Here is a 16,575-nt window from a genome sequence, read left to right on the forward strand (position 1 = left end):
TTGCTGAAGTCACGACTCACGCGGAACAAAGGTGGGAACAACAGGCTGCGATACTCCAGAGCCAGTGGATCCAATCTCACCTCGAACCTCAAACACAAGTCCATCGAGCTCAGCAGCATCGAATGTGCGCACGATCACAGCTCGAATTGACACTCGGTCGGCTCATTTCTCCATCGACAAACACTTCACAATCGCGGGTTGACGGACCCGGAACAACACCGTTACAGTGCGTCGCTCTGTCATGACGATCGACTCAGCAGACGACATGCTCGTCGACACTCAATCAGCAGCAGCGCCGCCGGTCCCGAACCCATCGATGCTCGACGATTCCATGACTGCAGACGCCGAACCGGCGCCGGCAACGCCCCCACTCCCCGGCACAGACCATGACGTGGAACTAGCGTCGATACATGTGCCTGACGAGGCTGCTCTGGCCGCTGCAGCAGCAGCCATGGCTGCAGTCGCTCAAGGCCAAACAGAGAGCATTGATGAAGGCCAGGCGATGGACGACAATCCGAACGCTCCCGGTGACCTCGACTCGTATCTGCTCGCCGCTGCTGCAGCCTCGGTCCATGCACAGCAGCAGCACGCTGGCGACGATCAACAGAAAGCGCATTCCGAGGACAGCTTCGACTCCAGCGCAACGCCCAATCCCAACAGTGTCGGCACCAACGGCACTTCTGTCAACGGCTCTGACACAGACGATACTCGCACTGCCATTCAGGACCAATGTCACAAGTACATCGACCACCTCTCGCCCTTCCCTCTCCCCATCGGCAAGCGCACGCCAGGCGGCTCTGCCCAGCACTGCGCAGGTCCTGACGGCACTCGGACTGCGCCACAAGATTTCAGCCAATTACCCTTCACCGAGGCAACTGTTGAGCTCGGCAAGACCCGATGTTACTGGGCCCTTCTCTCGGCAGACCATTCTCAAGGCAAGGGTCCAACAGGCGAGAGGCTTCAGTTCGTTTACCTCGATCCCGTCTTGCAGCAACACATGGCTGAACAGTCCAGTCTGATGGTCGGCTCCGACTTCTACGACTATGTCCACCCCGAGGAGCGAGACCGCGTCTGCGACGACATGCAAAAGATCGTCGAGAGTCGGACCCTCTTCGGCAGTGTCACACGATGTCGCTACTCGCGCGTGCCTCACATTCGCGAGCTGCTCGGCGCTGTCGATCCTCCCCGCGACCCGGAGGCAGATCGTTACGTCGAGGACGACAGCTTTGTGGCCATCGACATCATCATCAACTGGATCGGCGATGGCATGCTCCTGTGCTTCTTCCACGCCATCATCGACAAGGCGGCGGAGGACAATGACGAGCATCACAAGTCGGAGTGGACGAATTGGTGCGGCATTCCCGGAGGCACTTTCACATTGCGGCAGTGCGACTCGCTTTGGAAGCAGGTCAAGGCCACGCCGAGAGAGACGATTCCCGACGCTGGACCGGATCACGTCTTTCAGGTGCTCGAGGCAGGTGGTGACAACCGCGTGTTGCTGAGCTGGCCGCCACCGCGACTGTTCTTGCGCGATGTCGAGCCCAGCTTGGTTTCGCAGTCGGAAACGACGGCGTTCAAAGACGGCTCCTACTTTGCCGACGACTTTGCTCGTCTCGCACAGGGCGTTTCTATCGCACCTGCCTCGTCGTCCCTGTCAGACGCAAATACAAGCTGCACACGGCGCTTCCGTGCCAAGCACACTCTCACTACCGAGGGCAAGATTCGCAACATCGAAAGCGTCCTCATACCTTATGGCGGCGTCATCCTGGCTTGCTTCCAGACGACCTCCCAGCAACCGCTACCGACGCCTGACGCAAAGCATGTTCTGCAAGCGCAGACTTCGCCGCAGAATCAGCCGGAAAGACGCAAGGCCGAGGACGACGCATCGACAGAGTCTCCCAACAAGCGTCAGCGGACGGAGCTTGACATCCAGTCGAATGAATTAACAGCATATGTCACAAACGGCATCAAGCCTCAGACGGCGGCTTCCATTGCCGTATCGACGCTGCCAGCTGCCAATGCGGCTGCCCCGGCTTCGACGCCTCAAACTCAGGAGCGTGTCGCGCCATCGAATGGCCACACCGTCAAGCCTGCAAATGGGCACGCACACAAGCCGTCCATCTCGAAGTACCACAAACCAGCGATCAAGTCAGAGTCCGGTGGCATTTCCGCGCTTGGAAGCCTGATGTACACGAATGCGCCTGCAAAACCGCCCGCAACTCCTGTCGCCAATCGACCCGCGGACCGCAAGACCAGCACGCCGGCGTCGAAGGCAGCCAACGGGCGCTCGCACCACAATGCTTCGCCATCGCCTGCCACCGCAGCCGCTCTGGCCGCTGCCGGTGACTCGCCCGATTCGCCCAATAAAGCCTGCACGGGCTGCGGTAAGATCAACAGTCCCGAATGGCGTCGTGGGCCATCGGGGCACAAGACGCTGTGCAACGCCTGCGGTCTTCGATACGCCCGCTCGCTCTCGCGCAAGAAGAAGAAAAAGGGCAAGGACGGCGAGGTCGAGTTCATCGAGCCGACGGGCGATCCGAGTATTGTGCCGAAGAGCCGAGGCGGTGGCGGTGGAAGTCTGCCAGGCGTGCACCGCAAGAACAGCAAGAAGAGGAAGGAGGAAGAGGCTATCAAAGCTGCCGCTAGTGCAGGCGGGGCGGCGACGAATGGAGCTTTAGCGCCTGTAGCCGTACGAGCGATGTCGACGTCCAGCTCATCCTCTGCATCATCGACGCAGAACCCTGCTGCGACCGCGACGCCAGCAGCAAAGTCGGTATCGCCAGTCAAAGCGGAGGCGCCCGATGCTGTCAAGGTCGAAAGCGCTAGCGCGCCGACTGTAGCCGACGTGAGCTCCACGGCTGCTGCCGGTGCCGATAGCAAGCAAGCAGACGCCGATGCTGAACCGACCGAGTCCACGGACCCTGCGCATTCACTCGCCGTCTCGATTGCACTCGACGCTATCGCCCAGGCATCCTCCACCGCCCCACTGATCGATAGCGACTCACTCTCGCTCCCCGTCTCGAACGCGATCAGCCGCGCCATCGCCGCCACCATCGGCAGCACCGACGCCAACCCCGAGAGCCAAGCGCTCCCGACTGCGATCGGCGAGACCGACGAGCTGGACCCAGCCGTCAGCGCCGCAGCCCTGCAGACCATCGAGAGCGTCGTCTCGGAAGCGCTGTACAAGCAGCTCGTCCACTCGTCCCTGCCCGAAACGCCGCCCGCCGATGCGGTTAAGAGCGACGATGGCGGGTTGGATCTCAGCAGCGCGCTCACGGCTGATGCCATTCGAGCCGCTGCGCAGGCTGCGGTGGCGCATGGGGTGGCCGAGGAGTAGACCCACTGCCACCGCTGAACTCGACACATACCTTGTACACTATGATCAGCTTTCTCCACGTGTACTCTCTACGTTGCTCTTGTACACATACTCGGATTTGCCCGTTGGCTGCGTTTGCAGCCAGCTTCATGTATTTCATACTTCCGTTGACTCTGTCATTCTCACTCGTGACATCCGCTGCCTGGTGTGACATCTCTAACGAGTCTCACGCTCTGAACCTCATACATCCAGTCACACTCCAGCTCTGAACGAAAAGCATGCATTGCAGCGGAGCGTTTTTGCTCAACGCCCTCACACATAGAACTGACTCGCAGTCGTGCCCCTCCTCTTTGTCGGGGTATCCTCCCCACCTCCCGCGCCGGCGCCGAACCTTGTCCTACCACCTTCGACCCTCGGACTCGAATTGAGTAGCTTCATGTCCAACTCTATGGTCTTTCTCGGCTTCCTCTTTCCGGTTGTCTCCTGCATCTTGTCCGACACGGGCAACGGGGAGGGCGAGTTGCGATTCCAGCTGCCCAACACACTTTTTGTCGGTGTACCCTTACCGGTGAGTGCGAGGTGTGTGGTCCGCGGCAAGGTGTGGAAGGACTCCTCGCGCTTGGTTGGCGTCACACAGGCGTTTTCGGTGTCCGACACTGGAGGTGAAGAGGAAGGTTGGGCCATGAGGCGATGGATGAGCTCCGTCTGGGCGTGCAATCGGTCTTTCCAGGATGCGACCGAGTGCTCGAGGTCCGACATCAGCGCGCGTTGACTGCTGATAACTGCGTTCAAGCGGTCGATCTCGTCCCTTTCGGCTGTGCGGCTCGGCGACGCCTGGTGGGTGAGTATGACACTCCGTGTGGATGCCGGAGGCGACGCTGAGGGTGGGCCAGGGGAGGCGGATTGGTAGCGCCGATACTCTTTGACAGAGCCAGTGCGGGAAAGACCCGGACTGGAGGCGGGACGCAAGGTTGAGCCGCCTACATCCATTTGCTTCGCCAGAGGCAGTGTGTTGTCCGCCTCCAGCGCCGCTAGCTTGGTGTTGGCTCGCTCAAGCGCTTCGTGGAGCGACGCGATCGTTGACGCATCCGCCTTGCGGGCTGACGCCGCAGCTCGGACCTCTGCGAGCTCGGCCTGCAGCGACCGGCGCTCTGCCTCGCTGTGAGAGAGGGTGGTTTGGAGCGAAGCAAGCTCCCGCAGAGTTTCTGGCGCTGGTCGAGCACCCAGCTCGCGGCGTGTCTGCTCGAGCTCTGCCCGAATCGATGCCATCTCAACCTCGTGCTCGGCCGACTCGGCTTGACGTCGTTGCAGCTGTGCTTGCGCCTCCTCATCCTGCTTGCGAACGAGATCCTCTGACTCGGTTTGACGTTGTCGGCTCTCATTGAGCTCGCCACAGAGGCGTTTGATCTGAGCGTCTTTTTGCTCTGCCTCGCATTGATGAAGTCGACTCTGCTCGAGCTCGGCGCGAAGACGCTCGTTCTCGGCCTCGCGTTCCCGCAACTCTGCTTGACGTTGCTGCAGCTGCGCTTTCGCCTCCTCGCCTTGCTTGCGTGCGAGAGCCTGGGACTCGATTTGGGCTTGCTGGGATTGTTCGAGCTCGACACGAAGCTGCTCGTACTGAGTCTCTCTTTCGACCAACTCGCCTTGACGTTGCTGCAGCTGCGCCTGTAATGTCTCGTCCTGCTTGCGTGCAAGGTCTTCGAACACGATTTGACGTTGTTGTGTCTGCTCGAGCTCAGCACGAAGGACTTCGATTTGAGCCTCGCGTTCATCCAGCTGGGCTTGACGTTGCTGCAGCTGCGCTTGAGCCTCTTCGTTTTGCTTGCCAGCGAGCTGCTCAGACTCCGTTCGACGTTGTTGAGCCCTCCCGAGCTCGGCCTGAAGATGCGCAATCTGTTCCTCTCGTTCGGCCAGCTCTGCTTCGCGTTTGTGGACCGTTTCCTGAGCTTGTGCGTCTTGCTGACGAATGAGATCCTCCGACTCGGCTTGCCGGGTTTGGTTCGCTTCGAGCTCAGCTCGGAGGCGCCCGATCTCGGCTTTGCGCTCTTCCAGCTCAGTTTGCCGTTGGTGGAGCTGTGCCTGCGCCTGCTCGTCTTGCTTGCGAACATCTTCCTGGAGCTCGGCATGGGCATCGTCCTTCGAGGCGAGGTTCTGCTTCAGCTCTGCCGCTGAAGCCTCCGCCTCGGCCAGCTGTGCCTGTAGCGCTTGGCGCACCTTGTTAACTTCTTCTCGCTCCTCCTCGGCTCTCGTCCTCACTGCCTTCTGTTCTTCCGCCAATAAGCTCACTTCCGCGAGTTCTGCGTTGAACTGCTCCCTCGCCTCCACCAGCTGCACTTGCAGCGCCTGCTGAGCCTGATCCGCCTCCGCCCGTTCTACCTCGGCCTTGGACCTGGCCGTCTTCTCCTCATCCGCCGCTTTGCGTGCCTCTGCAAGCTGCGACTCCACCGTCTCGATCGCAGCCTTCTGCTGCTCGGTCTCCTTCTTCGCTTCCGCCAGCTCTGAGTCGAATCGCTCCTTCGCTTCCGCCAGCTCAGCCTCCTTGGCGACAAGCTGTTCCTTCAGCGCCTGCAGTTCCGCCTGCATCCTTTGCTCCTCCTCTTGCGCTCTGGTCTCCATCTCAGCTCTCGACAGTCGGTTCGCCTCCAGCTGCTCGTCCAAGAACCTTCTGACCTCCTTGACCGTCTCTGTCTCTTCTAGCGCGGCCTCTCTCGCCTCGTCGCGCTCCCCCTTCAGCTTTTCGCACGCAGCTCCGGCCTCCTGCAGCTCCTGCTTGTTCCTTTGCATGGCAGCCTCGAGCTCGGCCTCGCGCCTGTCCCTCTGGGCCATCTCCGCTGCGTGTTCCCGCACGAGCGTCTCCCGCGCCTCCATTAGCTGTTGCACCTGCCTTCGTAGACCCGCGAGCTGCGTCTCGAGCTCAAACGGCTTCTCCCCACCAGGTTGGGGGACGGGACTGCTGTATCCTGCCCAATCGCTCATCCTCGGACCGCGGCGGGTGAGCGCCGATGCGTGTGCGTTGCGTGCTCGAATTGGTGTGCTTGGTCCTGCGGGACTGTCAGCCACGCTCTGACTGGTGAGTATGAGTCGGGTGAGGTGTTCGATCTGTCCGCGCAGGTCCGCGCGTTGTTGCTGCATAGATTCGAGTTCGTGTTGCGCCGACTGACGTTGGGCGTTGAGCTGATCCAGTTCGCGGTGCGAGTGCGACAGATCCACGTTGCTGCTGGGCAGGCTATCGGTGGACGTCGTACCCTCCAATTTGGCCCGTAGCGCATCGAGTTCGCGCCGATACCGCTGCAACAACGCCTTATCATCCATACTCGTCCCCTTCCTCGCTGTGGTCACCACCATCTTGCACCTCCGCCCGAACTTCAACGTAGACAGCGTCTCCCCAGCATGCTCTGCGTCCGGAGACAGCGTGCAGATCACCGCGATCCTGGCATTTCCCGACAGAGATGTCTGAAGGATGCGCGTGAGTTTGGAATCTCGATAGGGGATGTGGTCGGATGCTTCGGGTGATTCGGCAAGTTTGCCGATCACCGTGCCGAGGGTGAGGAGGGACTTGTTGATGAAGGCGCCTTCTTTGCGTCTTTCTGCTTGGGATGCGGCGCGTTCGCTGCCGGCGAGATCGATGAGGTTGAGCTGGCTGATTCGGACTTCCTTGCCGGTGTCTGGCGAGGAAGTTCGGGGATGAGACTCGATAGTGAGAGTGAAAACGCAGTGGGAGCGGGAGGAACGTTCGTTCCAATCCGTCGCACCGACGTGTCTCTCCTCCTGTCCGCGCTGCAGTAGGTCCAACACCACAGATGGACTCGTCACGATCTCCTCCCTCAACCCCGTGATGAGCACCCGAGAGCGATCCTCGATGATCCTCAACGTGCTCCCCGCCCCACCTTTCACCGGCGATGCTGGCCGCTCTTCGTGCGTCTGCAAACTCCCCCTCAACGCCGGCAGTGGTGCGAGCAAATCCTTCAACGTCTCATTATATATCTCCAAATAACTCACCCTCAACAGATACTCCCGCTCCACATCATCCTCGATCAGCTCAAACACCTGCTCCACCGCCCGTGGGATCACCCCTGGCTCCGAGGCACTGCCGGACATGGTATGCGTTTTGCCGCTGCCCGTTTGGCCATAGGCAAAGACGGTACCGTTGTATCCCTCCATTGCGGCTCGAATGACGGGGGCGATGTGCGAGGTGAACATCGCCGAGGTTGTAGCGGGGGAGAGGAGGAGATGATCAAAGGTGAAGCTGTATGTTTCGTCGGGTTCGTGTGTTGTAGGAACGGGGAGGGTGGCGCCGGCGCGTTCGGAGGAGGTGGTTCGTTTGGAGATGGCTGGATGGTGCTCGGTGGGGCTGATGCGGTGTGTGGATGCGTCGCATGACCAGACGGGTGGTGAGGAGTCAAGGCTGCGAGTCGGGCGCATTCGGACGCAGACCACGACGTTCTGCTTGTCGGACGACGAGGAAGAGGCGAGCGGAAGGGCGGAAGTGGACGCCTCATCTTCGGCGACTGTGGACATGCTCGTGTCGCCATCGAGATCGACGAGGCGAGTGAAAGGTGACGACTTGGTGGGAGAGCCCACCTTGGGCTTCTTCATGGCTGCGAGGGAGCTGCGATGCTCTGTGTTGGGTCGAGTCATGGTGCTGCGGCGAGCCGACGCCTTGAGTGGAGATGATGCGGTGGTCGTGCGTGTTGCGGTCAAGAGCGTGGACTTGCGTGGAGCTGCGGCAGCAGGGACAGGATGCTTGCGAGGAGAGATGGAGGTGCGTGATGGTCGCAGAGGAGCCTTTGTCTGCTCCTGGTCGGCAGAACGCGAACTCGGTGGTGGATAGGTTTCGGCAGCGATGGATGGCTCGGAAGGTAAAGAGGCGAGGGAGGTGGCAATGGACAATACCGATGTTGCTAAAGGAGAACTTGCAGCGGAAGCGAGCGAATCGGTAGCAGAGAGATTCGAAGATGCCGAAGAGGTCAAAGGCAGACCCTGACGAGCGTCTAGCGGCGTTGCTGAAGGAGATGAGGTCACAGATGAAGGCAAGGGTGGGGAGGGAGCCATGATGCATAGATGAGCTCGCGTGACGAGATTCGGTTACCGCAACGGTACAGCGATATCGAGGCAGCACCAGACCAGCTGACGCTGCTCGCAATCACAAGGCCTTTGTGGAGACCGGCAATATGAGATAGGATGGGGTGGCTTTGATACAATAAAGCTCTGGTGGGTGGGGGGACAGGTACGGTGGTAGAAGTGTGTCTCAACTCCGAATCTGGACTGTCAGATGGGACAGGTCAGCTCGCTTGGGCTGGTTCATAGATCCCTGCACTCCTGTCCGGATGCTTGAGAGCGGCAAGATTTGGTCAAGACCAGGAAGGACGAGGGGAGGGTGCATGCATGACGAACAAAGTGTTGGACAGAGTCGAGAGGCAGTGGAGCAGTGAGTGTTGATGTTGAGTCAAAGTCCACTTTGTGCGCTTTTTGAGTTGCAGCGCAGCGCGCCACTTCACGTGGTACGAATTATGTCCTACCAAAGCGTTGTCGGTCTAACATAGCTACTTTCTGCGTCCACCTTGTCTTCGCCATCTGTCGACGACACCACCTTCCGAGTCCAGCAAGGCCGCATATGAGCTGCTCGTCCACGTGTGTGGATCGCACAGCGCTGTGATACTCTCAGACCGGCAGCGAGGAGGGCTAGAGCGCACGAGCGGAACTGCACGTGATGCTGTGTCGCGCAGACACGTCCTATTCAAGTGTGACTTTATCGAGTGTAGATCTTTGGCTGTCCAATTTGGCCACTTCGGAAAGTCACAGAGCGGAGAGCTGCCTCATTTGCAGTTGCAGAGTGGGCAGCCCGCTGCGCCTTGGTCACGCCCAAGTGAGACACAAGTTGATGCTCCCGCTGAACCCTGCACAGTAAGCGCCCTTTCCTCGTCTGCTGCGAGTGGACGACAAGCCACTCCTTCTTCTTGTCACTCATCACTCCATCGCAGTCTGGCCTGTTTTCATATACTCCGTCCTCCTTCCTCACCGTACGTCATCGTCTCGGCCAGAACGGGCGACTCACCTCGCCATCATGGCCGCCGCCGCTACTGCCACCGATTCCAGTCGCATTCGACCTGGACAGTACTCTCGTCAGCACTCGGCCCTCTCTTCCTCATCCGACCCTCACAGCTGCAAAGAAAATGATCCTCGAGCACACCAGCAGCACCAGCGGGGAAGGTCGACTGGCACTCCCTCTTTAGCACAGCCTTTGCCTATAGATTCTAAATATCGTCTTCGCGGCAACTCTTCTGACGACGTCGACAGCAGAGCGTCTCGCTCCAAGCTCAGCTCTTCCTCCAGCCCAAAGAAGGAACTGCGCAGCCGCAGTCGAAGCCGAAGCAGGCTCTTTGGCAAAGACAAGACCGATACGCTCAACCGAGAAGCTGCTCCAGCTCAGTCGTACGCAGACACACGCACGCCCGAGCAGATCGACTCCGACTTTGTCGACCTCCTCGACGAGCTCCAGGTGCAGCCAGACCTGCGTCAGAAGCTTCTTGGCCTCAACCCTACCGTCAAAGCGTCCATGCTCCAGGGTCAAGCCACTCTGAGCCTGGCTGCTTTTGGTCTGGACACCTTGTCCTCTTCACCCGCAAAGTCGACCCGCATGCCCATTCCTGACCTCCTCAAGAATCGACCAGCGAGTCGTCCAGGATCGGTTCTCTTGCCTTCCTCTCCACGACCGGATCAGCCCTCCACTTTGAACCACTCTGGCGACTCTGACGAGCTGATGGCGGCCCCCAACACAGCCCAGCTGTTCGGGTCCGGGCCCCCTCGACAGGCCTCTTCTGGCTCAGCCAACTCCGGCTCATCAGGCTCTGGACACACCAAGCAGCCTTCCAACGGCTCGCGCATCGGCATCCGTGACGCGTTCAAAAAGTCGAATCCCAACTTGGGCCAGGGAGGATCGTTCATTTCTCTCGCTGCATCCACCGCTGGCGGTACCAGCAGCGTGACTTCCACCGCACGACCTCGATCCATGTCCTTCGGCAAAGAGTTCGCAGCTTCCTTCGGCAAGGAGACTCCCGAGAGCTTTGCTACCATGCTCAAGTGCACCGATGCGAGCAGGATCGACGTCGCCCGCGTCAAACGCATGCGTGCCGTCTTGGCGGCAGAATCCCCGATCTGGATCTCGACCTTCATCGGTGCCGAGTGCGGCGGCTACGATGCGATGCTTGCTCGGCTCGATGAGCTGCTGGCGATGGAATGGCGAGAGGAACAGCACGACGACATGCTCCTTCATGAGCTACTCCGCTGCTTTGTAGCGCTGAGCACTACCGAAGTCGGTCGCAACGCACTCGCCTCCCAGGCCCCTCGACCCTTCCGTCAACTGGCCGACCTGCTTTTCTCCGAGAAGAAACCTGGCGACCTCGGCACGCGCAAGCTTATGATCGAGCTCCTCTCCATCCTTCTCGACCTTCAGCTTCCTGCCTCGCACTCTCATTCCCACTCTTCGCTCAACTACCTCATTGAGCTCCTTCAAAACCCGTCCGATCCGGCCAAGGACTCGGTGGTCGACTTTATCAAGCAGACCCATGCTCCGCGTCCATTCAAGGCCTACGTCGTCGAAATCTCGTGCGTTTGCCGCGACTACTTCTGGATCTTCTGCCATTCGCAGAACTTCTACTGGCGCTTCGACGAGTTGTCGGACAAGATCGACAGCATCAAAGGCCCGAAAGTCCCAGGCGGAATGACGGGTGGCGTCGAGTTCGAGGCGATGGCCTACCTCACCGTGCACCTACGACTCATCAACGCGGTGGCCAACGTGCTGGGTCAGATTAAGTCGCACCAGCTTCCGCGACCCGCCATGACGGCGGCGGAGTTCCACAGCAGTATGTTTGCGTCTGGCCTCGAACGCGTGCTGGTGACGCTCAGGAAGGCCTCCCAGCACTACTACCCCACGACGCATCTCGAATTGGCAAGGTACCTGAGCCTAGCCCAGCAGGCAGGATTTGCGTTGCCGTATCACCTGACGGACTGGCTAGAGAGTCCCAAGCTCAAGCCTGCACCGCTGTTGCCGCCGCTGGAACTGCCACACTTGCACGCGCCTTCGACGAGCCAAGCCCTAGCTCCATCCGCCATCCCCACAGGGGGAGCGCCGGCGGGATACGGTCTCGCAGGCGCATTCATCACGCCGTCTACTCCAGCACGAGGGTCCTCCGCCGTGCCAACCAGCCCGATCGCCAACACGCCTAGGTCCGCCATCCGATCGCCCCCCGCCGCACCGCGCACGGCTTCGCGGTCACCCGACAAGTCATCCCGCAAGCCAGACACCGACTCTTGGGACTTCACCACCTCCGACGACACCGCGCGACGAGTCGAAACAGTCCCCTTTGACCGCCTCAACTCCCAGTTCTCCCTGACCGAAGAAGATCCGGCGGTAGGCATGCCCTCCTCGTCCACCTCGCGCCGCATCTTCGGCCTCACCGAGGCGATCACGCAGGATCTCACGCCGGCCAGATTCGTCCAGAAGGCAGGAGGCAACGTGGTTGGTTCGGCGGTGCAGATGTGGGAGAGCAGGAGCGTTGCGCAGCGGTCGCCGCAGAAGGGTCAGCGATGAAACTTCGACCCGCATCCGGTGCGCGCCGCCACATCGCTCCTTGCAAGTTTACTCCCTTCCCTCAGCCTTGTTCTCGCATCACCCTGATACTACCTCGTCGACCGCTCCGAGCTGTTCGTCGTTCCCTCGCTCTCCATCCCTCATCTAGAGATGTTCAGTCTTCACCTTTTGCCTTCCCGCATTCGCCTTCCCGCACCGCTTCATACCCTCCATTTTCCTGCTTTCGTTCGCACTACCTGTTTTCACGCATCGCAACCCATTTCGTCTCCCTTCTTCTCATACGCCTGCAATTCTGATGGGTGTCTTGCGTCTCGTGCTGCTCCGTCTTCTTCGGACCGCTTATTCCACCTGGTCTCGCACATCAGCCTGCTACACCTCTATGAACTCATAACTCGCCCTCGTCATGCACTGAAAAAGATTACGTCCGCAAAGCGTCTAGTCATACAAGTCAATGAATGGTGATGTCATCTCCACGTCGAGCCCTTACAACTTGCTCTCGACCTTACTCGCTGCCAACCCAGGGCTGCCCATCTCCTCCGGCGGCGGTGGCGGCGCACTCACCTCGCCCTTGCGCTTCAACTTGCCCTTCTTGTCGAGATACTCATCCGCCTCGTCGGCCCCCTTGAACGGACGCTTGCCCAACAGATCCCTCATATCCTCCCTCGTAATCACCTCCTTCTCCAACAGCAGCTGCGCCACCTTCTCCACATCCGCCTTGTGGTCCGTCAGCAGCTGCGTCGTGCGCTTGTGCGCCTCACTGACCATCTTGCGCACCTCGAAATCGAGCATCTCGCCGGTTCGTTCCGAGTACGGCTTGTGCATCGACTCCTGCTCGGTGCGGTACGAGATGGGCCCCAGCTCCTTGTTCATACCGTACGAAGCGCAAATCTCGAACGCCATGCGCGTGATCTTGCTCAAATCGTCCTGCGCGCCCGTGGTGATGGTGGTGAAGAAGATCTCTTCGGAAACACGACCGCCGAGCGTCATGCACATGCGGTCGATCAGCTGCTCGGTCGAGAAGAGGTAGCGTTCCTTGGGCAGGTATTGCGCGTATCCAAGCGCTCCTACGCCACGAGGGATGATCGAGACCTTGAGCAACGGATCGGCGTGCTCGAGGAACCATCCGCATACGGCGTGGCCCGCCTCGTGGTACGCTACCGTCTTCTTTTCCTCGGGGGAGAGAACACGAGACTTCTTCTCGAGACCAGCAATGACTCGCTCGATGGCCATCTCAAAGTGGTGCTCCTCGATCGAGTCGGCGCCGCCACGGGCGGCGATGAGGGCGGCTTCGTTGCACACATTGGCCACGTCCGCGCCGCTGAAGCCGGGAGTGAGCGTGGAGAGCTTCTCCGCGAGCAAGTCGCGATCGGTCTCGGTGTGCAGGGTAAGAGGCTTGAGGTGGACGAGGAAGATATCCTTACGACCCGAGATATCGGGTCGATCAATGGCGATGTGTCGATCGAATCGTCCAGGTCGCATCAGCGCCGCATCGAGCACATCCGGTCGGTTGGTACCCGCGAGAACAACGACGTGCTCCTCCGTCCCGAATCCGTCCATCTGCACGAGCAGCTCGTTGAGCGTCGACTCGCGCTCGTCGTTACCACCAAAGTTGCCGCCCTTGCCACGACTCTTGCCAATGGCGTCGATCTCGTCGATGAAGATGATGCAAGGCGCGTGCTTCTTGGCATTGGCAAACATGTCTCGCACACGACTCGGTCCGACACCGACAAACATCTCGACGAACTCGGAACCGGACACCGAGAGGAAGGGAACCTGCGCCTCACCCGCCGTCGCCTTGGCTAGCAGCGTCTTACCCGTTCCTGGAGGACCCGAGAGGATGGCACCGCGAGGGATCTTGGCGCCCAGCTTCTCGTATTTCTCGGGCTTCTTGAGGAAGTTGACGAACTCCATAATTTCCTCTTTGGCCTCGTCCATGCCGGCTACGTTCTTGAACTTGGTCTTGACGTCGGTCTCCTGGTTGAACATCTTAGCGCGGGACTTGCCGATGCCGAAGATGCCACCGGGGCCACCACCGCCGCCGCCGCCCATGGCACCACCGGCTGCGCGGCGCGACATCCAGAAGAGGAGACCAGCAATGAGCAAGGTGGGCGCAAAGTGGAGAAGGGTTTGAGCGGTGGAGATCTCCTCGTGGTAGGCGACGGGGATGCGCTCGTTGGCAGGGATCTCGAGCTCGCGCTGCGCCTCGTCGAGACGTCGCTCAAAGGCTTCCACGGAGCCGACGCTGAACCAGTAGGCGGCGTGACCGCTGCCGCCGGCGGGTGTGCTAGAGCCTCCGGTCTGCGAGGGGTACATGGAGCCGGTGGCATTCGAGTGCAGGTAGACTTTGACCTTGGTTCGGTTGACAACGACGAGACGGTCAACGAGACCCTTGTCGAGGAAGGCGGTGCGGAACTCCTGCCAGGTGATCTCGCGGCTGGGCTGGTCGGGCGATGTGAGGCGGTAAAGCAGGTAAGTGGAAACGATGGTGGCCAGGATGGTGTTGGCGTTGATGCGGATCTCGGTGTATTGGCCGTTGGGGCCCCCACCCGAGCCGTTAGCGCCGGACGACTTTTCGGACTTCTTCTTCTTCGTCTTCTCTGCGACGTCGTCCTCGTCGGCCTCGGACTCCTTGTTGCTCTTGGTGGAAGCGGGCTTCTTGTTGTCGCTCTCGAAGAACTGCTTGAGACTCTCGGGGAGGCCACCGGCAGCCTTGCCCTGTCGAGCCTCCTTGAGGCCACGTTCTACCGACTCGTCAAAGTCCTTCTTCTTCTTGTCATCCTCGTCTTGTTCCTTGGCGGAGTTCTTGTTCTTCTTGTCGCTATCCTCGGCTGGTGTGGCATAGTGACGGACGTATGGACTGAGCGCGTGTCGATGAGAAACGAGCTTGGAAGAAGTCAAGATGGATGAGGTTGCCGGCTGTGTTCTTGATGTTGAAAGGTTGGTGAAAGAGCGGCGGGTTGCTGAGGAAGACGCGAGCTGCTGTGTAGATCGAGACGCTGCAAGACCGAGACGGCCTGCGGCTGACCTCGACGTTATCGAGCGCAGCATGGTCGACAATGTGTGATGTAGATCGGTGAAGCTACGACGTGTATGGTGAGAAGACGAGGTGTGTCGACGGAGCAGGTCCGAAGATTGAGTCACTCGCACTTGTTTCGACCGACTGAGCGTCGGAGCATTTTGCTCGCGCTGCTGGTGCTGCTTCTTTGGGTGGAGAAAAGCAAGGCGTGCTCGGCTGAGTGGCGCGTCGCCTGTCTCTTCTGGAGCTGAGCTCAGCCGTCTGGGAAAATCCGTCAGTCAGGTCAGCAAGGAGCCATCGAGCGCCTCTTTCGGAAGAGCCACGCCTTCAGATCACCGTTGCACGCTTGCGCAGCTGTCACATCGGGCAAGCCGATAGGGTCCCACGCTCTTCGCTCATCGGGTCCCCTCCCGACGGTGCCCTCGACTTCGGTTCTTGTCACAGTCGGATGAACAGTAAGAGCCACACTCGTCTCCCGCACCGAGTCAACTCTGTATTGTCTGTGTGTGCATCGTCGGGACAGCTGCGGTGGTCTGACTACAAATGTCCGCAGCCACGGAAGAAACTTAAAGACTTCTCGATGCTGCAAACAAAGGGAGCAAAAATAGAGGCACACAAATTGACCGTCATAAGGCGATGTACCATGCAGGCTGATCACGACGGTCAGCCAGCTTCTTGGCATCGGTGCTTGCAGTCGTACCAGGGTGACGAACGATCACAAGTCTGTGAAGGACGAGAGACGAAGAACCTGCTGAGTGTGTCGTTGTAGCATCAAGTTCAGGCGGTGGGTGTTCTTCCGACCCAATGTTAGCCGTGTTCCATCGAGCCGCGAGCCTCGAAGGACATTGGATTGCTCCGTTCTCAGCCCGAGTCAGCAGGGAGCAAGTCGGATCCTTTCCACCCTAGGTTGCAGGCCCCCACTCTGTTTCGATATCAGCCCGCGGCTGCGAGCTCGCAGTTCACACGTCCGTACGACGGAACAGCCGCTATCTCTCTGACCTACCGAAAGAACGGAAGCGGTTACACCGATAGCAACTCGCAAGAGGCGAGGGCACAGCAGCAGCAGCAGCAGTAGCAGATGCCGCGCCAGCCGAGGAACGGAGTCGCTTGCATGCTTGAACGGAGAATGAAAAGTGGCTCACACAAAAGGTACAGCGAGCAGCAAGCATGATTCGTGCTGACGATGCACATGGACCCTCATTCGTATGCACAAGCGTCAACGTTGGGAAGGCCTTGTGACGCTTGGCAGCTCATTGTGATCCTCTCGATTTCGCACGCCACTTTGACGAAACTGCCCCCTCTGTGCTCACGGAGCAGTCAGTCCACCTCGGATCTGTCCGTCATGACAGCAGCCAGACACTGGACAGACGAGCGTCGGATAGACGCCATTTCATTGTTGCCGTTGCATTCTCCCACCTTTGTTTCGGCTCCCGCCAAAGGCGAGCAAGTACTGTTTCAAAGCCCACGTCAAAAATCAAGTCGTTGCTCGCTTCGCCGCAAATCACCCTCCCAGCTTAGCCGAGCACCGTTCGGTCCCTTATCCACAGGTGCAAACAGCAAGCCTCCTTTAGTGGTCTCTACCAGCCAAGATGGCAGCAGATGCTCATCAGGAGGTTCGGACAAAGTCCGCCCACCAGCACGATTGCGTTGGCG

The 16,575-nt window shown here is 59.7% G+C and overlaps 4 protein-coding genes across 4 annotated transcripts; 2 read left to right on the top strand and 2 right to left on the bottom strand.

The window, feature by feature from the left end:
* Positions 1-265: 265 nt before the first annotated feature.
* Positions 266-3,337, top strand: PSEUBRA_000535 (Zinc finger, GATA-type; the record flags this gene model as incomplete). The annotated part of the gene is made up of 1 exon (XM_016436132.2): positions 266-3,337. One exon carries the CDS (start codon positions 266-268, stop codon positions 3,335-3,337), a length of 3,072 nt encoding a protein of 1,023 aa, XP_016295112.2.
* Positions 3,338-3,628: 291 nt separating this feature from the next.
* PSEUBRA_000536 (Kinesin, motor domain protein) lies at positions 3,629-7,912 on the bottom strand (the record flags this gene model as incomplete). Its single annotated transcript, XM_016436157.1, has 1 exon — positions 3,629-7,912. The coding sequence occupies one exon, from the start codon at positions 7,910-7,912 to the stop codon at positions 3,629-3,631; it is 4,284 nt and encodes a 1,427-aa protein (XP_016295113.1).
* Positions 7,913-9,380: 1,468 nt separating this feature from the next.
* On the top strand, positions 9,381-11,906 carry PSEUBRA_000537 (Formin, GTPase-binding domain protein; the record flags this gene model as incomplete). Its single annotated transcript, XM_059464408.1, has 1 exon — positions 9,381-11,906. One exon carries the CDS (start codon positions 9,381-9,383, stop codon positions 11,904-11,906), a length of 2,526 nt encoding a protein of 841 aa, XP_059320991.1.
* Positions 11,907-12,389: 483 nt separating this feature from the next.
* Positions 12,390-14,954, bottom strand: PSEUBRA_000538 (ATPase, AAA-type, core; the record flags this gene model as incomplete). Its single annotated transcript, XM_059464409.1, has 1 exon — positions 12,390-14,954. The coding sequence occupies one exon, from the start codon at positions 14,952-14,954 to the stop codon at positions 12,390-12,392; it is 2,565 nt and encodes an 854-aa protein (XP_059320992.1).
* Positions 14,955-16,575: the final 1,621 nt, after the last annotated feature.

This window comes from Kalmanozyma brasiliensis (genome assembly GCF_000497045.1).
Source record: "Kalmanozyma brasiliensis GHG001 unplaced genomic scaffold PSEUBRA_SCAF1, whole genome shotgun sequence".
Classification (NCBI taxonomy): Eukaryota; Fungi; Basidiomycota; class Ustilaginomycetes; order Ustilaginales; genus Kalmanozyma; species Kalmanozyma brasiliensis.